At 44.9% G+C, this 25,187-nt stretch overlaps 1 protein-coding gene across 1 annotated transcript in view; it reads right to left on the bottom strand.

Annotated features, from left to right (window-relative positions):
* Positions 1-21,628, bottom strand: part of FAM171A1 (family with sequence similarity 171 member A1) — a 123,283-nt gene extending 101,655 nt beyond the window's left edge. Inside the window, 1 exon segment of the mRNA XM_027594751.2 lies at positions 21,314-21,628. Coding sequence (XP_027450552.2) covers positions 21,314-21,410 — 97 coding nt within the window. The 5' untranslated portion in view covers positions 21,411-21,628.
* Positions 21,629-25,187: the final 3,559 nt, after the last annotated feature.

Below are 25,187 nucleotides of genomic sequence, written 5' to 3'. Positions count from 1 at the left end.
TATCAGTCAGTGCTTGAATGCAATTACACTCGGCTTCACATTCATCACCTTAACCACCCCAGGTTAAGGCCCCTCCAATTACACAGCAAACTGCAGAGAATGAAGGACTGATAACAAATGGAAAATAAGCATGAATACAGCTCCCATAAAATTTTAACTCCAATCTGAGACACTCCAGTGTGCCAAGTCTGACCCTCTCCAGTCCCATTTATACATGATTTTTAGAACGTGGTTAGTACACCCATGGGTTTCTGATCATTTGGGCCACTTGGAAGCCTCGCCCCAGAGTCATGGCCCAGAATGAAACCTCCCCTGTGTTTACCCCACAAGCAAAGGTTCTGTCACTTATCTCCACACTGGCACTCAGAGAATATTTCCAGACAACACAGAATGCTGAAACTCAGCATGGCTGATACCAGAATCAGAGAGAGGGCTTTTGGAAAAACTCCCCATATTCAGGCCCCACTAGACCTCGAAACTCAAATCTCTGGGGTGAGTCCTGGTAATGCTCCTGGGTAATTACAATGTCCACCCAGGGTGCAGCCCCCCTGGGAGTGCTTTTGGTCCTTCCAAGACTGTGAGCATCTTGAAGGTGGACAGGGGTTCTCCCACTCTGCCTTTCAAAGGAGTATTTGATAAATTACTGCTAAACTGAATATATTTACGTATCAGACAACTTCCACTCCTGGAGCAGGCAAGGAGCCTCAAGGATGGAAGACTGGGTTGACGTTTGTGACCTCCCCTTTCCCACCAAACAACATTTTAACTCCTGGTGTCATGCCTCCAGGTTGAAGGAGGTGTAATGAAGGAGGAAGTCGTCTTCCCGCTGTTCCTCCAGCTTAATTAGGGTTGAGGAGTGTTCCAGAAGTGGCGCTGAGGTTAAAGTTGGCAAAGGCTGCGGCCTTCACCAAACACTGAGACGCTCCTCTGAAAATCACCATGACTGAAATGAGAGCTTAAAATGGCTAATCCGAACAACCGCCTTCTGCCAGCGATAAGGGTTGCCAGACTTAGCGAATAAAAATGCAGGACTGTCCAGTTACACTTGAATTTCAGATGAGCAACAAATAATTGTTAGTGTAATCATGTCGCATGCAATATTTGGGCATACTTATACTACAAAGTTACTGTTTGTCTGAAATGCCACTTAGCTGAGTGTCCCGTATTTTATCTGGCAATTCCGCTGGTAATGGCCCCAGAATAAATGGTCTGGCTTTCTTGCTTTGTGTCACTCTGTTTCAGGAGGAAGGGATGATAGTATTACAAGATGATATACATTTGAAAACCCTGTGTCCGTTCCCCTGCAAAACGCTTTGGTGGTCATAGGCACAGGGGCAATCTAGAATAAGATATAAGCTGAATATCCCTCTCTCTCAGCGACTTTTCAAAGAACTGAGTTCTTCAGCTCTGAACAAAGGACACAGCAGAAGAGAAACTTTTGTTGTTGGCTGCAGCTGAGCAAATTTATCAAACAAAGGAAGCATTCAACTCACCCTCTGTACCACACTCACACACTAAAGTTCAACAAACTGTGTAAAGAAGCCAGAAACAGTGATGAAATTTTATCTGGCTAATCTTGTAATTATGAAGTTCTATTTCCTGTTTTTGCTCCTGAGAGAGATGGAGGAAAGACACGGTAGAAAGAGGAGAGAAGAAAATTGGTGTAACCAGATTTGCTCTTTCAGCAAACACAGACCGAGGACCAGATGAGAAGAGGCAGTTCTGGCCTCAAGGAGAGGCGGATGGATTACTGATGTGTACACACAACTGCCCCATGCAGGGTGGCAAGAGTTTTCTGCTGCACCCTCAGCACCTAGAACAGTGGCCAGAATACTGAAGCATTCAGTAAATATTTGTAGACTAGATAGCAAAGCTATGCACACAGCCCCAGGGAGGGACAGCTCCTGAAGGGGACGACACCTGATGCTCTAGAAGAGTGAAGATGAGTTGGTCAGGCAAAGCACTCAGGCAAGAGGAGTAAGGTGGGTATGAAGGCTCCGCAAAAGCGAGCATGCTGGACCCCACGAATGAAGACATCCCACAACTAAAACCCAGGTGGTGGGTGGGCGGGGGGAGCTCTGGGGGTGCATCCGATGACAGATGGACACTGAGACCCCAGTGTAGAGCGGATGCTCTGAGAGGTTCAGGGATGGAACCCTAGATCAGAGTTCTTTCTTAAGGGAAGTGGAGGGAAGGAGGGACCCAAACGGGACTAAGAAAGAGCAGCCCTAGCAGGAGAGAAGCCGGGACACGCTACTGCCATGGAAGCGGGGACAGCAAGTCATGGAGATGTCAGGACCGGTGTCAAAGGAGAGCGGATTGGGAAATGAGTGCTGGCTGTGAGTGGCGGGGACAGCGGACGGACAGCAGAGCGTTACGAGTCTGGGGGTGAGCAAGTGGAGAGACTGAGTGTAGACAGCAGCTTTTCTGGCAGTGGAATGGGAGAAATGAACAACTGAGAGGGCTCTGGAGCCTGGGCGAGGGGGGCTTTCACAGGTATGTCCTTATGGTGGGAGCAGCCTCCAGATCTGCAGAAAATAGACAGAGGGAGCCACAGGCTGGAGCATGCTGACGACACCGCTCCGGATGGAAAGCTGGGATGCGATGTGCTGGGGCTAGGGGTGCCTTTCCTCAACCTCTCCCTCCTCCCCCCCCTTCAGGAACCTGATTCCCTGTGGTACCAACACGCGGGGCCCGGCTGGATCTCCGGCTGACTCCTGAGCACCCTGGCTCTTACCTGGCAGGTGGTACTGCTCCTGGAGACAAGAAAATGAACAGTTCAAGAGGAAAGGGACTCTGGCTCTCAACTTTACTTCACTCATTCAAAAACACAAAACAGCAATAAAAACCCCGTGATCTGGAAAGACAAGCGCTCACAAAGATCGTCATTTTACCACCCCCTACCCCCCAAGGTCTCCTGGGACTCTGCAGGCAGCCAAGAATCCCTGGGGTGATAAATTACAAAAAGGCCACTCAGGAATTCCGTTGCTTCTGTGGTGCCTGCACCACCTTCCACAGCGGGATGAGCAGACAAAGGCAGCTGGGGTGGGTGCACAGCCTGCCGCTGGTATCGAGCCAGGCAAAAGCCATGGCTTCTGAATACAGAGACCCACAGGTCTAGCCAGGTGTTACTTCTTTAAAAAAAAAAAAAAAAATGGGGGAAAAAAAATCAGGGACTCTACATCGAGTAACAAGAGTCAACCATTATTTATTTAAACAAGCCCAAAGAGCAGGCAATAAATGACTTCTTCAAGATACCATCTGCCCAAAACTAAAGATCATACTAACATAAAACCGTAACAATGTGCAAGCTTGATTTACAGTTTATAACAGCCGCACTCCATTTAGAAAGAAAGTATGAAAAGGTAGTTCAATACCAAGTACAGGCTAGAACCAGGACAGCATCCATATTTCTGTTGCTCCCTTGAAATAAGTTTTATAGGGTCAAAAATATATGCAGCATGACTAGAGGTAGCTCACCTCTAATCAGCAATAGGCAGATCACAGATCCCCAAACCAAAAGTTACTAGGAGCTATGCAGGGTTTTTATCATGTACATAGGAAGTATGTAATAAATGAATATTTTAATTATATGAATGAAGTAACCAAGTGGGAATTCTTACCTCGAAAAAGACGTGCAATCCCTTCCAAGTCATTTGGGTTCCACAACACTTGAATATACTAAATTAGCTATCTCTCTTGAAGCTAGGCTTTGAATAAGGTGAGAAGAGGTTTTCTAGGTAGTTTTCTTAAACTGCGGAGTTAAAAATCTAAGGAAGTAGCAGCCAGATTCAATGGATCTGCCTCTGTCTTTAAACATTCGGATAGAAGGGGTGCCTGGGTGGCTCAGTTGTTAAGCGTCTGCCTTCAGCTCAGGTCATGATCCCAGGGTCCTGGGATTAAGCCCTGCATAAGGCTCCCTGCTCAGCGGGAAGCCTGCTTCCCCCTCACCCACTCCCCCTGCTTGTGTCCCCCGTCAAATAAATAAAATCTTTAAAAAAATAAATAATAAACGTTAGGATAGGATGTGCAGTGAACAGCCTCACTAGTTCAAGTGTGGTCCAGCGACCAGAAGCATGGTAAGAGTTCCAGCATCTTAGGGGCCCCACCAGACCCACTGACCCAGAATTTGCATTTAACAAGACCAGCAAGTGATTCATATCTGTTTCAAAGTCTGGGAAGCAGTGGTTAGAAGAGCAAGATTGGCTGGTTTTCTGTATTTTCATCCCATACCCACAGGGAACATGGAGACCAAGCAAGGAGCCTCAGAAAGTTATCAAGTACTACTTTCATTACATTATATTTCATTTTATAATGTTTTTCAGTTTTATTTAAACTTTGCTCTAAGTAACAGAGCTGTTTTCCTTTTCTTTGTCCATTAGCCTTAATTTTCCAAAGTGGTTTGGCTTCATGCTACCACCTAAAGCAATGTCAACTTTAAATTATGGACGGTAATAGGGTAGGAGGAAATGGAAACTATTTCTCAAGTTCAATTTTAGGTATGATTATGTAATTTTTCCTTTTCTCTTCTCTTTTGTGACAATTGCAATTGGCTTATTAGCAAACCAGTGCTTCATATCAAGCCAGGAAGTCACTTAGAGCATTACCTAGAAAAATGATATATAATTAGAACCACCCAGAAGGAGGCAGGGCTGGTACAGTATAAAGCACAGAACAAATCCATATGCATATGGTCCATGCTAAACACAGGTGTTTTACAACATGCCTAAGTACACGTTTCCACCTGAAATGGCAGCACCACGAACTGAAGAGTTAACTGCATCCACTGAGCTATAAACTGAAAGAGTGGGGATCACTCGTCTATTTTATACTGCCTGACAAATAATAGGATGGGTTTAATAACTATCCATGAGTGAAAGAGTGAATAAATGAGTAGCACTCAAACTGTAGGTTCTCCCTACCACATTCTGCCCCTTCCCTTTCAATTCTTGCAAAAGCAAGAGAATTCAATGAACCTCCCAGCCATTCCTGATTGCCAAGAAGCCTCTGCCCACACGGAGATGCCTCTACCATAGCGTCCATGGGGACCACTGGAGGGGTCATCACTGGACACAAGATCACTCCCACCCCATCACTAAATAATTAGCATCAGCTTCCTTATCTTGCACATTTTTAGTTCCTGGAAAGATAAGCAGTGCACAGTCAATAACCTTATGTAAACTAAGTAAGATCTGGGTGTAAGTGGTGATTTTCAACAATTTTCAAAGTCTTCTTCCGCTGCTGAAGTTGATTTTGAAGAGGCTGAACTTTCTGTACCCTTTTGGCTGCTGTGGTGCGGATACTTTCCATCAACTCCACTGAAAGCAGGACAAGAGTGAAGAAAGAAAGTGATGGAGATCAGTAACAAAGACAACTAACCGTGTCCTCAATAAATTCCATGAGATTAGCAGAGGCTAGGGTTGAGGCAAGTAATACTGGCAAAACCAGATCCTTTGATGCTGGAATATCTGGTTGAAGATTAACCAACCAATCAGGATCCACAGGAAAAGGGGCTGTGTAGTAATTTGGGTGAGGAAGATAGATGGGGCAGGGCAACCGGTGTCCAGACTCAGAATAACACCCGTGACTCGTTATACCCGTGGAGTAAGTATGAGACACGAGTTTATGAGGAAGCTCAGCCACTCCATGGATTATTTGGGGTGAGGGGAGCTCTTTTTCAAATGCTCTATAAATGACAAAAAAGCTACAGTTCACATGGACGGTGATGTGGCCCCGGGAATGCCTTCATCTACTCCTCCACACGATTCTTAGCCTTAAAGCCCCAGCTCACAAGCCACTTCCCTGGGAAGCCTCCCCGACTGCCCAGTTAGTTATTCCTTCCTCTGCACCCCTAGATGCTTTGCTCCTACCTACAGTGCTTTTTGTTTCTCTGTACTTCTCCCACGGGAGCTTGAGTACCTGAAAAGCAGGGGCTGGGTCTTAATTATCTTTGGATCCCCAGAGCTTGGAGCCATAAGAAGTGACTGATAATGCCTATTTTCATTGTAAACATATGAGCTAGGCTTGGTGGGGAGCATGTCTGCTGCCCAGGAACAGCGGTGGCTCAGACTGGAGAATCCCTGTGTGGAAATCCTGATTGAATCAGTGAGTGTGAGTATCTAAAGCAACCGAGAGACACTCTGAGAGACGAGGAGCATGTATGTGGGATTACCATCTCCATGCTGTTTCAGCCCATGACTTCAAGCCACACTCCCCCCTCCCCCATGTAAAACAAGGAATAATCTCTTCCCTGAATACCTCTCAGGATTATGAGGAGTAAAACATAGTAGACCTGAAAGCACTTAAAAATCTGTAATTTAAGAAATTATTATTATCAACATTTCAGTGGTGAAAGGTAAGGAAAGCAGAGACTCTTTGTTGTGTGTATGGATGGCTGGCTGGCTGGAGGGTGGATGGGTGGATGGATGGATGGATGGATGGATAGATGGGTGGGTGGGTGGGTGGGTGGGTGGGTGGGTGGGTGGATGGATGGATGGATGGTTGGATGGCTGGCTGGAGGGTGGATGGATGGATGGATGGGTAGATGGATGGATGGACGGATGGACAGATGGGTGGGTGGATGAATGGATGGCTGGGGGTGGATGGATGGGTGGATGGATGGATGGATGGATGGATAAAGAATGGCTCATCAGCCATGAAGCAGCTAAAAAGAAAAGAAGGTTAAGAAGTATCCAAATTCAAATCTTGCCAGGCCATTGTCTCATATAAATGTCTCCTTAAGGATTCTGAATTTAGAAATGGGAAGATATGAGCAGGGAATAGCCCCATCTAATTAACAAAATGTTATCTAATTAGTGCACATAAAAAATATCCCAGTCTGAAAGCCAGTAACTCCTTTCTCTTGTTCACTTAGCATTTATGTAGTACTTTAACATGTACTGATTTAGAATGCCTAAGTTTAATATTTAATGCAACATCTAATAGATTTCCATCAAGACACTGAAAGAAACATCATTATAGGCAATGATTTTATTTTTAAATTTGAAAAGGCAAATGAGGTTCAAGATGGTAAAAAAAAAAAAAAAAAAAACAACCAAACTATTTCAAACAGTAGCGGAGAAAGTGCACAATAGGAACCTTTTATCAATCTTCAACTAAAAACCTAAGTTACAGCACAAGAATCAAAACACAAAGTGTGCATTAAAGGCCATTTCAACAGTTTGTGCTGCCAAGAGGTGAGTGAGCTAAATAAAAGGATCACTTTTTAAGTTTAATTTCATCAGGCAGTCTTTAAGTTTATAGTAAAGGAAAAAAAGTGCCCACAAAACCGTGCACTGAGTATATGCCCTGTGCACCAAGTGAAATAGTTTAGGAAGGACAGACTTAATTTTGCGGCCGCCATACTGGTACCATTTGGACAAGCTATGGACTGAGGGGGCTCTGCACTTAGAGCCTGGAGAGCAAAGCTACATTTTAAAAGGGCTCCCTGTGCTCCAGCAGATGGGCTGTAAACTTGACCAGACTGCAGGCACCGTGTCCTCCACCCTCACCAGTTGAATGCATTAACTCTTCTATTCCTTTCCCATATGCTTGATCACACATTCAAAAACATGGACAGCAGATGGTAGGTAACAAAGACAGAGATCAATCAGCCAAGCAAAAATGGAAAAACCTTGTTCTAAAGGAGACATCGAAAAGTCACTTACCTCCATCCTCCCATTATATGGGGGATATTTTAATACAAATGACATTAAACAGAAGTAAGTTCTTTTATGCCATCCTGAAGTAGATACTGCCCTTCTGTATTAGGATACTTGCCATAAGAGACTTGCACTTATCTAATGCTATTCTGTTTTCTTAACTTGGAATGACCACAGATTCCCTTACTATCAAAAATACAGACACAGTAGTAGAAGGGCCAGCAGTTCCCAGAGAACGATTTTCTATCACATTAAACACTGAATAATCGTAGGGCTCTGAGTTTCCACATTCAGGAATCTCATGAGTATAGAAGCAAGAAAATGTTTCTAAGTTTGGGGGAAAACATACCTTCTCCTTTTATGAAATCTCTGTTTTAATTTAAACAACAGAAGGCCTATTTATGCCACTAATTCTGTCTGGGTGGAAACCCAAAGAACCAGACAAAGGGCTTGGGGGAAGTACCTCCACTAACAGGGCAACAGTATATACAGCAGGGAAACTGCGGGTAGGTGTCACTGTTCTTTGCTTGGATACAGTTTCTAAAGGGCAGGCAGCTCAGAAACAGAATAAAAGTTAGGAGAGGCCACATGGGGAAGAAATCAAACTGAAAAATAGAGGACCTGACTTAAACACCCACTTCTTTCCTAATCCCAGACATGGATCTCTGGGAACAGCCCGGTCCCACAAAATCTGCACGTGAGCATGCATGTGCATCTGAAACGTCAAATGTGTACCTGTATAGGTTAATGGCACAAGCAAAGGAAATAAGGAACCATAGTGCGTCTAAATTTCCAAAGGATTTACCCAATTGTTAGGGGAGTTTTTTAAATCTCAAGGAATTCCATTTTTTTCCAGTACATCTCTTGGTATGCTCAACTCTGATAGAAAGTTTCTGACTTCTGTGAATCGACGTTTAGAACTTTATTATCCTCACTTTTGAAAAAGAGGCTATTAGAATACTTTGAGGAATTGACTGAATACACTGTTGACTCAAAAGGGTTAATGACAGAGTAACTTCTAGAAGCTGCCTGGTCATTAAGAGTTCCTGGCACTTGTTTGAGTGTATCAGTTTTACACCTTGCAACTAACATGTAACCGTTAGGTTTCCTTTAAAGAGAACAAGCATCCCGTTCCCTGGGTGGCTCAGTTGGTTAAGCGTCGGACTCTTGATTTTGGCTCAGGTCATGATCTCTGCACTGCGTGGAGTTGGCTTGTCTCTCTCCCTCTGCTCCTCCCTCTGTGCACACACTCTCTATCTCTCTTTCCCCCTCCAATCAATCAATCAATCAATCAATCTTAAAAAAATAAAGAGAACAAGCATCGAAACCTCTCCAATAAATAAATAAATAAATATTTAAAAAAATAAAGAGAACGAGCATCAAAACAGTCCCATGTAACCCCTAGCCCTATATAACCTACATAACCTCAGTAGTATGCAAATATTAGACTCTGGAAGGGTTACTTTTATTTTCTTTTTCTCTCTTATTCCCTCTCTACCCTGACACACACACACATACTCCACATGCATGGACCATGGCTTATCTGGCAGGTATGTGATAAAGTGGTTCTACATGATCAGATGGGATTTTCAGTGAGGAGACAGTCTGGTCATATGATAGACTTGAATAAATTATCAAAGAAAAATGAAAGTCTGCTTAAAAACATTGTTGAAAATAAACATAATGGTGAAACCTCAATTTTGATTTCTAAAAGTGCTTTAACACTCTTCAAAAACTAAAGCCAATTATAGCTGGAAAATGAAATGTATGCATTGGATGGTTCACCTATCGATCTATCTACTATATACAAATCTGCCCACCAAAAATGATTAAAATTAAATAACACCACCAAATGATGGGGAGAATGTGGAGCAACAGAAATTCTCCCATATTTTTGGTGGGAGTATAGAAAAATACAACCAATTTGGAAAAAGGTCTAGCAGTTTTTTTCTTTTCCGGTTATTTTTTATTGTTATGTTAATCACCACACATCATTAGTTCTTGATGTAGTTGTTCCATGATTCATTGTTTGTGCATAACACCCAGTGCTCCACACAGACTGTGCCCTCTTTAATACCCATCACCAGGCTAACCCATCCCCCCAAGGTCTAGCAGTTTCTTGTGAAACTAGAAACATTCACCTACCCTATAACCCAGCAATTCCGTTTTGTTCACAAGAGCAGTGAAAATATGCACAAAGAACAGTATAAAAATGTTCAGAGCAGCTATATTTACAATAGCCAAAAACCAGAAATAACCTGTGTGTCTATCAACAGGAGAATGCATAAACTTTAAGACATTCACCCAGTGGACTACTGTTCAGCCATCTATTGATACAAGCAACCAATGGATGGATCTCAAAAAAAAGTTACGGCAAACAAGCCAGTGAACATACGGTAGGATTCCACTTACCTGAAGTTCTACAATAGGCAACAAAGTATCTATAGTGGAAAAAATCCCCCTAAGAGGTAGAGGCAGAGATTTATTGGAGGGCGCATGAAGGAACTTTCTGAAATGATGGTAATATTCTGTATCATGATGGGATTTGCATTTGCACGGGTATATGCATATGTCAACACTTAAGACTGGTGTATTTCCTTGTATGTAAATTTTCCTTTGGAAAAAATCTAATATTGAATACTAATTAATGATATGCATGCTGCTGTATTTGGAGGAGAGGGCACTGATATTTGAAACATACTTTAAAAATCCATCAAAGAATAAGATGGATAAATGGATGGACTGATAGATAATAAAGCAAGTATAGTAAAATGGTAATTGTAGAATCTAAGCGTTGAGTGTGGGTATTCACCGTAAAATTCTTTCCATTTTTTTGTATGGCTAAACATTTTCATGAAATAAACTGGAAAAAATCTGTTATAGTCCCATAATAGCATCATTTAAAAATTTATTTTCAGGATCACTGTTTTTTATTAACTTATTTGAGAGAGAGAGAGCACATGAGAGGGGGGAGGGTCAGAGGGAGAAGCAGACTCCCTGCTGAGCAGGGAGCCCGATGTGGGGCTTGATCTCGGGACTCCAGGATCATGACCTGAGCCGAAGGCAGTTGCTTAACCAACTGAGCCACCCAGGCGCCCCTCAGGATCATTGTATAAGCAAAGAAGAACGAAGACATTTTTTTTTTTTTAAAGAGTGAAAAAGATTAAACTTCTGCAAGTAAATTCAAACACCAAATAAATACTGGTATTTCACTCTTCCTTCAGAGTGAATAAAGTCCTCACTTGATGCCATAAGAACAAGGGCATCTCATTATGCTCTACGGATCCAAACATACCTGGAGGACTGTTTTATAAATAACCACCACATCCTTCCCTACCGCCAACTCTCCAAATTGTTGGGTCCTAACAAGTTTCTCTTGTTATATAAACTGTCTGCCAAATACTAATGGGCTCTGAACACAGGCCAGAAGATTCCACCAAGCCCAGCTGGGTGTAACCCCAAATCCCACCCTGCTTGACAGGACCTCCCTCAAGAGCTCAGGAGTTACTTGGGGGAGCTTCTTATCACTTCTGTGCATCTGGACCCCACACAACACGAGGCAAGGAGGTTGGCTCTCAGGAGCTGCTCAGCAAATAACCGTTCAAGATTGCTTTCCATGGTTCAAAAGCAAAGAGGGACCACACAAGGGAGTAGATTTTTCTTCATAAAAACGACCAGGCCCATTAAAAGCCCTTTATTTATACTGGTAAAATGCCGTAGGATAAAAACTGTGTGAAGTTATGATGTAATCCTCCAAATCTCATGATAGAAGCACCACCCAATGATGCGGGGCAGGCTGCCTCGTGTCACACGGGACTCTGCCACTTACTGTGGGATTTGGGTCAAACAGTTTAACTTCTTTGCATCTCACTATCTCATTTTTTCTATGAAATGAGACTGATATTTACACCTCACAGGAGTGACATGAAGATTAAGGAAGATAATCCACCCAGGTACGTAGCATCATGTCTGTCAGGTAATGAGCACCCCGTGCATGTTAGCTCATCATTATTAGTACTTTTCATGTATCTGTGAATGAAGCAGAGAGTGCCTGCCACTGTCACACTGACTTAACATTAAATATAATACAGATACCATAAATATTTACCATTCAATGAATTCAGTCGCAAACTACAAAAACTTGGGACTACTTGAAGCACAGCATTTGGTATCCCGTAAGCTGTCCTAGGATCTCCTTGCATACGAGACTATGTTGGACTTGTAAGGTCTCAGGGCAGCAAAGGACAGAGGAGATACTTGTCCAGAGCCCTCCCTGGAACTTGCCAAGACAAGACATTCCTCCGTCCGCCTTCCCGTTCTCACTGACCTCCCTATCCTCTCTGCGCACTGACCCATTGTCCACATTGTGGCTGTGGCAGGCAGAAGGAGCCCCCGGAAGATGTCTACACCTCCACCCTTGGAACTTGTGAATATGTCATGTTAAATGGCAAAAGGATTGCAGGGGTGATTAAGGTTATAGACTTTACGATAGGGAGACTTTCCTGGATTATCTGAAGGGTTCAACCTAACCACACCAGCCCTTTTAAAAGCAGAGAAGTCTCTCTGGCTGGGCTCAGAGAGATGCAGCAGGAGGAGAAGTCTGAGAGGGGTGAGGTGTGAAAAGGTCTCCAGGTGCTGCTGCTGGCTTAGCCATGGAAGGGGCAAGGTGACAGAATGCAGGTGGCCTTAAGGAGCAAAGAAAGGCTCCAGACTGACAGCCAGCAAAGAAAGAGGAACCTCGGCCTGATATCTATCTGCAAGGGACTGAATTCTGACTATAACTTCAATCAGTTTGGAAGCAAATTCTTCCCCAGAGCCTCCAAAACGGACTGGGGTGCAAAGGACACACACCACCACCATACTCAGGTACTACCAGGGTATGAAGGAGGAGCGAGCACCTCATCCACTGAGGCTGTGCTATTGATTACTGTTTTAAAATCAAAGGTCTTGGGGCACCAGGGTGGCTCAGTCAGTTAAAACGTCTACCTTCGGCTCGGATCATGATCCCAGGGTCCTGGGATCGAGCCCCACATCAGGCTCCCTGGTCAGTGGGGAGGCCGCTTCTCGCTCTGCCTCTGCCTCTCCCCGCCCCCACTTGAGCTTGTGCATGTGCTCTCTCTCTCAAATAGATCAATAAAATCTTTTAAAATAATAAAATAATTTTTAAAAATCAGAAGTCACAGCTTGAACCAAAGTGTTCAGCGTCTTTAGTTCAGCCTCATCAAAATTACATTAAAAATTACACTAGAGGGGTGCCTGGGTGGCTCAGTCAGTTGAGTGTCCGATCTTGATCAGGTCATGATCTCAGGGTCATGAGATCGAGCCCCACATCCAGCTCCATGGTCAGCGTGGAGCCTGCTTGGGATTCTCTCCCTCCCTCTCCGTCTGCCCCTCCCTGCTTGCACTCTCTCTACAAATAAAACAAAAACCTTCAAAAAAAATTTACATTAGAAATCCTTCCCTCAATACAAATTCAGTAATTTTTCCACTCAAATCCTGAGCTCAAAAAAAGTAAGTCGAAGCAAATGAAATGCTCACCTGACATGGAAATAATTAACTTTCCTCATTAAATGCACATTTCTTTGTCCCTGTGAGGTACAGCTTAAAACAAAACAAACAGAATGATGAAACTAATCTTTTATAAACTCAACACTCACTTCAAAGTTATCTTTCCCCAAGCCAGCTTTTCCCGTGCCACTTGCTACTTCCCACAAATCCAAAAGGTCTTGCCAGTTTCCACATGTGAGTATGTGTTTACATGTTTTACATAAAATTAAGGGTCCAAAATAGTGGAACATATCAGATCTACATACAATCACCTTATCTCCCCATTCAATTTAAGTAGTAAGAGTTTTTTACCTGATTGTCCTGTTACTATTATTCAGAGCTTCATCTGACATTGCAAATCACTATGGTACCAGTATTTCCAATCAATGCTGTCATGGTTTAAAGATTTGATCACCAAGAGGACATCTCTTAACCAAATTTATAACCACTAAGCACCCTGAGTGATGTCTGCATGCTTATGCTCTCTAAAATTAAACTTTCTGTGTCCCACTGTGGATAAATCCTTTAAATACCTGGAAATAAACATCACAATTTATAGATGGACTTTTAGTCAGACAAGTGTTACTAGGTTTCATCTTACTCAAGAGACTCTTGCCCAATTACATTAAAAAGTCCCTTAGTGATACCTTATTTTTCCAGTTCTCTTCCAACTGGATTATAAAATATCACAGGGTAAGGATTTAATCAAGCTTTCCCAAAAATAAGGGTTTCCCCTCCACGCCACCCTTTTTTGTCTAGGAGGTATTGCACATATTTATGCATGTCTTCATACAGCACATGCTCCGTCTTTCGGGTCGTAAGAGCATCAACAGGAGCACGGCTGGAGGTGGAGGGATGTGAGGGTGCGGATGTACCGTGGTCACTCAGGGGTGACGAATGGAATGTTCCAGCTCGAGAAGATGGTTTAAACTGGCGAAGCAAGGGTGCAAAGGTTGGAATAGGCACATGAGGAAAGTCAGGAAAATTGTCAAGGCCAGACTTAGTGATTTAGACTTTATGCTTTGGGCAGCAGGAAAGTATTAAATGTTTTTCTGTAGGAGAGAAACACAAATAAAGTGGTGTTTGAAGAGGGACCCATGGACAGAGCTTGGGCTGAAAGAACAGATTAAAACAGGGAGAGAAGATGACAGGATGCTTTCAACGAGTACCTTATGGGGGTGAGGGATGCGCAATCATGAAAATGAAGAGAAACGGGGGAATGACCATTTAGGAGATCTAATGGGAAGACAAGGTCTTCTTCAGCCTTAAAATAATTGAGTGATTCTCTCCTTTTCTCCATTCTGTATTCACCTTTTGACCAAAGCCCTGAACTCGAGAAGATCGAGCTTCTCTCCGTTCTCAAGTTCAGTTCCTGAGGAGAAGCCTCAGGCCAGGACACTTCATTCTCCTTCTCCCAGCCCCTGAGGTTTGAATCCCACACCTCTGCACTCAATCGCCAGAGACCCCCATTATCTACTATTCTGGGACCTGTCCAAACGTCACGCAGCTCCCCTCTCTGGGCTACACCGAACTTAACTCTTCGTTCCCAGAGAGATAGAGACCGCAGGAGATCAAGCAGTTTGCTCTTCCTGTGATGCCCAACATGTGCTCTGTCCGGGTGTCTCACCCTGCTCTCCCTCTGTCTGCCCTGGGGCCTGGGGCCCAGAGCGGGTGGGGCTCATCGGCCTCAAGAGGCACAGGTATCAGAGGCGGTGTGCTGAGCCCCTGAGACAACACCTAGGAGGCCACTCCAAGTTGGGGGGAGGCACCATCCTTTCATTATATAAAGGTGTTGGGGGGCCTACGGCGACATACAATGACATGGTTCTTTTACATCGTTTAGTTACCAAGAGATAAGTTTCAACAAAAATGCGACCAAAGTTTGAAAGCAACCAAGATTTCTGCGGCACCTCAGGGGCTCAGTTGGTTTAAGTGTCTGACTCTTTATTATTTTTAAACATTTATTTATTTATTTGAGAGACGGAGTGTGTGTGTTCTCACATGTGTAATATTCTCCCTGCAGGTATGGCTAATCCCAACTCTAGAAGGAACACAGAAGATCTGATACACTCTGCTTACAAATAAGTCACAGCCTACTGAGTCCATCCAGGAAAGAAAGTTGTTTGGTGATGGGGTGGGGGAGGTCCTTGACGCACTCCCCAAGGATCCTCAACATGGCTACAATTTGGCAATGCCAAATGACTCCAAAAGTTATCTTTGGTAGCTTTGGTTCCCCAAAGTGGTCCACTGCTGCTGTACCATTACCCTGACTGCATGGGTGCCCATTTCTTTTCACACTTCTTGGGGGTCAGGATCTGTATGAGTTTCCTATTGCTACTATAACAAATTACCACCACTCAGTGGCTTAAAATGACATAATTTTACTATCTTAACAGTTCTGCAAGTCAGAAGCCCAAAATCAGTATCGACTGGGCTACAGTGAAGATGTCAGCAAGACAGCGTTCCTTCTGGAGGCTCTGTGGGAGAATCCATTTCCTTGCCCTTTCCAGCTTCCAAAGGCTGCCTGCATTCCTTGGCACATGGCCCTTCCTCAATCCTCACAGCCAGCAGTGAAACATCGTCATTGTCTCTCTGACACTGACCCTCTGCTTCCGTGGTCATGTCTCCATCTCTGACTCTGATCTTCCCACCTCTCTCTTGTAAGAATCCTGTGATTACACTGGGCCTACCTGGAATAATCCAGAATAATCTTCTCATCTGAAGATCCTTAATTAGCTCTGCAAAGACCCTCTTGCCACGTAACTAACATATTCATGGGTTCCAGGGATTGGGACATGGACATCTCCAGGGACCATTCTTCTACCTTCCACAGGGTCCGTGTGGTGAGGAAGTGCTATGAAATCAGGTCACTTTAATTCTCTTGGCCTGAGTTTCCTCATCTCCAGAACAAGGAGGATAAACCTGACCTCAAGAACGTTCCTTCTGTACTACATAAATGCATCTGTCTTGATCTAAAGACATCTACATAAATGTGCCATATAAATACACCTGTAACACTACCGATCGTGTGGACCAGAAGGTGGAGAAATGATCTAAGGAGATACCCAGATTTTGAGTCTATTTAATAGAGAACTTCGGGTATGCTGGGTTGGAGGAGGTTGAAAGTTGAGGAGCTGGAGGCAGAGTGCACTGAAAGGGAAAGGTTTAGTAGAGTGCTGGAGAAAAAGAAATAGAGCTAAGACATCATGTCAAGGCAAGAGAGACAAAAATGGCATCATCCACATAAAAGGATTTCATTACTGCAACCTGTGTGGATTAATAAATTCTATAAAGGGTAAGTGAAGGAAATAAAAAAGAGCAAATATCTGCAGGCTGATGTGAATCCAAGAGGAAGAGGAGCAGATGAAGAAATCATTTAAAATAGAGACTTGACCAGCGGAAGGTAGAATCACCTTAAACACGCTGACTTAACTGTGTGCCCTTAGGGGACTTTTTAAGAAACCTTTCTAGAGTTGTGAATTGCCTCAAGTTTTGCCTATTTACAAGTCTGATCTTACGAAAACAACAGTTTTCTTAATGTAGGGCATACTACTGGGTCACACTGTAGGATTTCTTTAAAAACAACTATTTCATACAATTAACTGGTCTATTAAAGAGTGCGGAAGCTTATTTTTAAAAATACATTTCAGGGTGCCTGACTGGCTCAGCTGGAGAGCATGCAACACTCTTAGAGCTCAATTTGGTGCAAGCCCCAATTTTGGTGTAGAAATTACTAAGAAAATAAAGAAACTTAAAAAAAACATTAAAATACATTCAGTTCCATGTTTGGTGGAACTGAATAATTTAGCCAGGACCAAGGTCTTTAAAAGTCCTTAAATTATATTCAGTGAAATCAAATGAAAATGACTTGTTTACAATTATTTCTTTGTAACTTGCTGAAACTGTAACAGCATCATGGAAGTATGTGATAATTTCCATTAGACATGTTTCACAAAAAATATAGGAGGTAGGTGTTATCACAGGACAAGTTCTTCCATCTAGAGTTCTGAAATTTTTTTATAAAATTTTTCTTTCAATAGTATTATACACGTCTGTTACGTCCAACTTATTTCCATGTGCCTTTTTAGCGTGTAGTATTTACTGAAATTACTGAATTAGTATTTCCCAAGAATAAAAATGTAGAGTTAGATTTACAGAGGTATCGGTAATTTCTTTAGAATAAAGAGTTGACCAAAGCTTAGAAAGTACTTTCATTTGCAAACTATTAGTTTAGAAACCTATACAATAGATTTTTTTGGCTAGAATTTTAAGCAAATAAGCTATAAGTTACAAAATGTTATAGGAAAAGTACAACTATGACACAAAAATAATTCATAAAGTCATTGCAGAGTCTTTGCCAGAAATTACCTAGATATTGCTGTTACTTTTGCAGAGTTCCCACACCTGGTGTGCAATAAAGCCCGGTGGCCTCAGCAAGTCCAAGTACCATAGTTTCCCAGGATGTGAGTTTTATTTAGATGTTATGTTCTTCATATAATGTCAGCATAAGTTATGCTTGTTGGATGATCCTCCTGATATCTTACATCGCTGCACGGTCTTTCAACTGATCATGGTGTTCTAATAACTGAAATTTGAATTTGGCAAAGGATAGACCTCTCAGAGAGAAGACAGCCAGCCAACCATTCACCTCAAATGTTATGACAGATTGTAGCTTTTAGGAGATGAACGTAAAGTTAGCACATCATTGCAAAATACCTTACTATTAGATAATGAGCAGCAAACTAAAGATCATACAATTTAAGTCTGAGCATGAAGTCCTTAACCTAGCTCTGACCTTTCCTCTGGCACGTATCGACAGTGCTGGGCTTCAAAACCACGTCCCTATGGAGTACATCTGCACAGCCTACTGTGGCTCCAAGGAGAGCCCCCTCTATGAAGCCAGCTTCAATGCACAGTGTCCAAGAGGTGAAGAAAGTAAACATTAGTCAGTACTTCTGAATAACAGTTGCTTTTCTCCTCAGAAAAAAAGGAGATAGGACAAACACTTTAGAGAAACTTTTATGAAAACACTTAATAAAAACCTGTAATCATAATCCAGAGCTAGTTCAAATTCCTGATTAGCAAAGCAAAACTTCACTTTGACAACTGTTGCCTATGAAATCCCTTTGCTGGGTCAAGGCAGCTACAGTAAGAAGGATCTGAAGCCAAACCTTAAATTTTATCTTGAATATATAAAGAGCAAAGTAATGCCAAGAAATTTTGCAGATGTTAATTTCCTTAGATGAAGTGATAAAGACTCATTTAACAAATAAGGTGTCATTTAGTTTCGGGGATGTAACTGTAATTCTACAGTATACAGTATCTATTTGTGTGTTCTCGGTCTCTAAGTAGTTTTCCCTAAGCCATTCCCAAACTCTGTTGGTGTATAAGGTATGTATACAATGCACTGTTCAAAGAATGATTCAAGTAACCATTTCTACAATAAAAGCAAAACTCTTACCAATTAGGCTTTTGAGAAGGTAACCAGTGACGTTTTCCTGTAAAAAACGCATCATGTTACACTACAGTGTGTGTGTTAACTGTCTTCAATCCTTCACTCTCATTCAGCAGGACCTGAGCACCGACTATGTACAAAACAATCTACACCTGCTCTGGAATTGCAGAGTGAAATCAGATGTAGCATTTTCCCCCCTTGTGTATGTGATCTAGGAGAGAAGAGGTGAATTTAAAAACAATGTTACAAGTTGAGTGTCAAGATGGTTTGAGGAAATCAGTTGCGGGGAAGGTGACCTTCCAACCTCAAAGGAGCAACTGTCCACACTCTTAAAAATGGTCCTAGCTCAGGGCTGCGTGGCCCAGTTGATTAAGTGACTGACTCTTGATTTCAGCTCAGGTCACGATCTCAGGGTCATGAGCTCGAGCCCCTCAAGGGGCCTGTGACAGCCCTGCTTGGGCCTCAGTGGGGAGTCTGCTTAAGATTCTCCTCGCCCTCTGCCCCTGCCCCCAGCTCTGCACATTCTCTCTTTAAAATAAATAAATCTTAAAAAAAAAAAAAAAAAACTGGCTCAAAACCTAGATGACTGATAGTGAGACCTTGACTTCTGGTGGAGCTTCTGGGCTCAACACTTTAAAAAGCCATCCTACCCAATCATGGCAGTAATCCTGTGGGAAAAACATTCCAAAACACTTGGTCTTCCACTCAAACCGTACCGTATACTAAGACACTCCAAACCATGGTATAAATATCCCCACTGGTTGATCATTTCTCACCCACTTCATAGAATATTCCATTTCTGAGAGTTTAGTTACCCAATCTGATTTTTTAGCAGTAAGATTTCTGTGAAGTGCGGTCTTCAAGTAAACCTAGCAGGTTTTGTTCATGGCTGTTTTTTCATTTGAGGCCATGCCTTCCTCTATTCTATAAGGGCATGAACTTAACGTTTCTATATATTCCTATTTCAAATGCAAAACACTCAACCCCTTTGGAATTAATGGCCTCGTTGAAACACAAATATCATATTCATTAAAATAGCTGATTCAAAGAGCAGTAGGGTATTAATGAAAGAGGCTACAATTCTACCCCGATGATCTAATGTTCTAAACATTCATTTCCTACTGAAGGGACATATGGGTCTTTTTGTACCTTGTCAATGTCCCCCTTTCCACAATATACATTACTAAATTTATACACAGTTCATAACAGTCCTATTATATCACAGCTATAGAAAAAGCAATGATGAAAGAGATGCCTGCAAATGATACAGCAAGCGACGAATAGGAAAACCTTTAATTCAACACGTAGGTAACAAACTAAACCCAGCCGTCTATGGGTAGAACCTTTTTTGCCTGACACATCATGGGTGGAAGTCCACCCAGGGTTCTCTGCTGCCAGGTAATATCTGAATATTTGTTACAAGGGAAGGAGGTTAGCATGAAGAAAAGGGAGTAAGTCAGGGTCTGTGCAAGAGGATGGTGTCCGCTTGGATGAGGTGCTCCTCCTTCGTTCCATCTACGCGGCAGACCTTACAAGACTCACACCTTTCTGCCAGGAGATAACACGGGCAAGGAGTCGGGGGTGGGGGAGGGTGGGGGAGAGTGGGGGTCTACCGTGCTGCAGAGAAACTCTCTCAGGAGCCCAGAGAGGCCCAGCAGTGGTGCCCAGGGCGGATGCAGATGCTCATCTGCCGCGGCCTCACTCACCCTTTTGAAAACGCAGGCAACACAGAAGCACTCAATTTTGTCCCCACACACGCATGCAAAGAAAGCTTCGGGGTACCCCCAGATAAATTCTTATTTTAAAAACAAAAGACAGGCTTGTGGCCGGCCATTCTCAGAGGCGGCCACATTACTCCCAGGTCTGGAAAGCAGATTTGCAGAGGCCAAAGATTAGACAAAAGGCATGAGCGGGCGACATACAGACCTAGAAATGATTTTTTTAAGTGAGTAAGGCCTCCCAGTTCTAATTCTGTCTCCCCTTTTGGGGATGATTCCTGGGGCGCTGAGCAAATCCCTTAAGGCCTGTAAAAGACGTTGGACAGGGAGGGGGAGAAGACCCCGAAACTTTCCCAAACTGCGGCAGCCTGGTGGCGGGCAGCGGCCACGGACCTCGGGTCCCAGGGCGCCGAGGGCACCCCAGAGGCGGGGGCCACCCCCTCAACCTCCACAACAAAAGGGCCGAATTCAGCCCTCGCACTCGGGTTTCCAGGACCCAAGCCCCGAGGGTGGAGCGGGCGGCGGCGACCCCGGGGCAGCCCCTCTCGCCGGGGCGAAGGAGAAGATGGAGCCTCGTGCCCGTGTCACGGCATAAAGGAAAGGACCTTGGGAGGCACGCAGACGAACCCCCGAAGCAAGCAGCAACAGCTGGTGCCACCCGCGCCCCCTCGGGCCTCGGCCTCGGACCCCGCAGGAGGCTCTGCCCCGGACGCCTCGGCGTCCCCCGGCGGCGCCGCCCCCCTCGGGAGCGCGGCGCGGGGGCCGCAGGCCCGGCGGCAGAGGCTGCGGCTGGGGCTCCGGCAGCCCGCCGACACAATGCGGCCCGAGAGCCTCCCCGCCCGCCGCCGTCACTGCGGCAGGCCCGTGGCCGACACAAAAGCCCACCGGCCGCCGGCCCTCGCGCCTCCCGCGCCCCGCCACCGCGCACCGACCTTGGGCTCCGGCGCCGGGCTCCCGCAGCGTCTTGGTCACCGCCTTCCAGACGTTGCAGCCCAGCAGGCAGAAGAAGAGCGCCGCGGACCTGCTCATCTCCGCGCCGCAGGGCCCCGGGCGGCTCGGGCTCGCCGACCACCGGGACGGAGCGGCGCGTCAGGGGCGGCCGGGCGCCGCGCCTCCCTCCATGTCGCCTGGCTCCGCGCGCGCCGGGCCCGCCGCCCGATTGGCCGCGCCCCCGCCCGGCACGGCGCCGGGCTCCGCAGCCCACGGCCGCTCCCTCCTCCGCGCACCCCGGTGGGTTTCCCCGAGGAGCCGCGGCGGCGGCTCCGCCAACTCCTTAACCCCTTCGTGCCTCCCGCCCCGCCCGCCGGCGGCGCCCAGGCCCCGCCGTGGTGCCACCTGGCGGCCGCGGCGCCGCGCGCGGAGGGGGCCGCGCGCCCACGAGCCCCGCTCCCGCCCGCGCAGCGACGCCCCCTCACCTCCGCCCGTGCGCCCTCGAGCCTACCCAAGGACCGCAAGCGCGACCTTCGGCCCCAAGACAGCCCCAGCACCCCCCCCCCCGCCCCGTTCCCCCGTTACTTTGGAGAAAAAAAGAAACACCTGCTTTCCTGGGCTGAGGCCTTCGCACCTGTTAACTGAGGGTCCTCAGGACGTGTTTGTGTCTCAGGGCGTGGCCTGCCTCAGTTTCCTCGGTATAACGCCACCTGCAGCTACTCAGGTCCCAGCCTGCCTATGTTCCCCAAGATTGACTTGACGTCCAATGTTAAAGGTCAGCGGAAACAGAATCCCTATGCCTGTATAAAATGTAGTAGGCCCTCTGTGCCTAAGTGTTGACAGATGAACGGCTCTCCGTAGAATTGTGCTCGGCTATTTCTAGCAGGTTAGGGTGGGGAAGAAATTACTTTTACATATATTGAGGGCCTAGGTACTTTTTTTTTACTTTTGTCTTCACAACATATGATACGAGAGATAGGTGGTGTTATCCCCCATTTACAGATGAGAAAATAGAAGCTAAGGAGGGTTAAGAATTTGTCCAAAGCACATAGCTGGTCAGTGGCAGAGCCAAGGCTGAAATAAAATAATCAGTCTGGCTCTAAGGTTAAAGCTCTTCACAAAATCCTCAGGCTTCCTTTAAGCCTAGGTACACCCACCCCACCCCAATTTCCCTTCTTCTTCAAACGGCTCTTGTTTATATGCTCCGTACAACCTTCATGTCCCCCGACTCTGTCCACCCCATCTCCCAACCAGCACTGCAGTGACCTTCGGACCTCTGTGTGGCACCCAGGCTCTAAGGAGATCCACACCAGTCTCACTGCCCGGTGCTGCCTCTAGAACGCCAGGCCAGAGGAGGGTTATTTCTGTAATTTTATTAATTGGGCATTAAGGCAGGGCAGGCAGTGTACCAAAAAGAGAATGAAGGATGGCACTTGCCCAGCTGGCTTATGATAGACAAATCATTGTGAGACACAATAAAAACCAGGAGGTGGAGGAGCCCATGTGGGTTTTATTGTCACCCTCAGGACCAATGCTACAATTAGTGCAAATTGTGCACCTGCACAGGGTGGCAGGTAGTGAGAAGGCAGAAGGAAAACCCACAATTAAGGACTGCCTGATCCCTCCTCCTTCTGACTTCCAGAGTCAAAGCCTTAGGGCTGTTCCAGGGTCCACCTCAGAGCCAGAGCAGGGAAGCGAATGGAATGACGGTTCAGCTCAGCCCTCAACTCCAGCTGAGTCACCAGCCTGCAGGAGCCCAGAATCCAAGCCAGCTAGATTGCTGGGTAGAACATGGCTCCATGGAGGAGGGCAGTCCTGAAGTTTTCAGGTCACTTTCCGGGTAGCGGGCTGCCTTCTAAGAGATGTAGCATTAAGGCCCATCCTAGAGTTGAAACCTGCTACTTCAAATATCTTGAGGATGTGCCTTGGTCAGGGATGTTGGGGATGTTGGCTCTAAGAAAGAGGACCAGCCTGAGCCAAAAACAAACAAACAAAGCACATTAACCATGCTGATTATTAGATCACCTGGGACTCCTAAAAAATCGTGGGAGCTGAAGTCTCATGAAGGAATGAAGGAAACAATTATTTGGGGGAGGGGGCATTCCTCATATATGCCACTCTCACTCATAACAACTTACTTGGGTAGTATTAGGATTCCCAAATTATAGATGAACAAACTGAAGCTCAGTGACAAATAATTTGCTCAAAGTATCCAGCTCTGATGACAGCGAACTCAAATTCCCTGTAAGAATGTTACCTCCAGGGGCACCTGGGTGGCTCAGTCGTTAGGCGTCTGCCTTCGGCTCAGGTCATGATCCCAGGGTCCTGGGATCGAGCCCCACATTGAGCCCCGCATCGGGCTCCCTGCTTGGCGGGAGGCCTGCTTCTCCCTCTCCCACTCCCCCTGCTTGTGTTCCCTCTGTCACTGTCTCTCTGTCAAATAAATAAAATCTTTAAAAAAAAAATTAAAAAAAAATGTTACCTCCAAGAATGAGTTTCATGCAAATGATTCAAGTTAACCTCTTGCTGTGTCCAAATAGTTTTTCAAACCTGTTCTAATCCCAGTAAGGTCTGAATCTAGTTAATAGTATCCAGTGAATAATATGGTGCCAGTGTCAATCTCCTGGTTTGGTAATGTAATATAGTTATATAAAATGTTACAATCGGGTTGCTTGTGGGGGGGGGGCTGGGTGCAGGGTGTAACTGGACCTGTCTGTAGTATTTTTATATTTTTTTGTGAGTTATAATTATCCCAAAGTTAAAAGTTAAAAAAAAAAACCTGTACTGTACCATTTTTTCCCTAAGCTTTATTATTCCCGTAAAACCCTGGTGTTTGTGATCCTACTGTAGACTAGAATTTTTAAGAGTGGGAGAAGCCTTAGTAAACATGAAATGGTTAGTCAAGTGGGGTCACATTCATGACTGTGGATGCTCAGGTTGTAATGGTTGGTATTACTGTGTAAGAAGATTTCTGTGGATGACATAGCACTTGAGAAGTTTCTGTACCTTAACAGTGACACGGAGGCTTGAATAAATGGTTTCTGAAACACCACCCCTAATCCATTTTGTGAAACACGAAGAAGTTATTTTGCACAGTGTACCCTGCAAGCCTGTCTCAGACCCAAAAAGAGAACTGGGACCTGCAAGAACATTCCCCCATTACGTGGATGTTTTCAGTTACATGGGTGGGAGGCGGAGAAGCACAAATTCTGCTAAATCACATAAATAAACACACTTGCATAGCATCTGCCCAGAATTATGTAAGAGTTAAATAAGCACATTTTTTCTTTACTGGAATAAATATGGTTTACCTTTCCTCATTTTCTAACAATCAGATTCCCACTTAGTAACTGTGGGGAAAAAAAAATCACTGCTTGAGAGGGAGTGTTTGCAGAACAATGGAAATTAGAAGTGTTCTTTCCTTCTAGAACTTTTCCTGTTGCTCTTATTAGAATCTCACATTGTTTGACTAAAGATGAATTATGACTGTACTTATTTGAAATTGCTCAGAAGTTGCCTGACTGCAGCATTTGATTTCAATTTTCCAGCCCTCTGCCAAAAGCGGTGATGCTATACACAGAACTTTTCCTGTCTGATTTTTCCAGAGACCTTGATTTCAGAGGCTCTGTGTCAAGGTTTCTTAGCCCAAGATTATTTATTCAATTGAAATCTTTCCTGACATTGGTGCCCGTGCGGTGGAATTTTAATTGTCTGAGTTTGCTTCAAGAGGCATTGTCCTACCTTCTCCCCTTTCTCCTCCTGCCGCCCCCCCCCACTTCACATCCGCCCTAAGAAGCTGCTTGTGGACAACACTGATGATGAGGTTTGTACAGATCAGGAAGTGTGTCATGCACATTCCTACTTCTGCTTGCTGAT

The sequence above is a fragment of the Zalophus californianus genome, chromosome 9 (assembly GCF_009762305.2).
Source record: "Zalophus californianus isolate mZalCal1 chromosome 9, mZalCal1.pri.v2, whole genome shotgun sequence".
Lineage (NCBI taxonomy): Eukaryota > Metazoa > Chordata > Mammalia > Carnivora > Otariidae > Zalophus > Zalophus californianus.
This window is presented reverse-complemented; position numbering and strand designations above follow the sequence as displayed.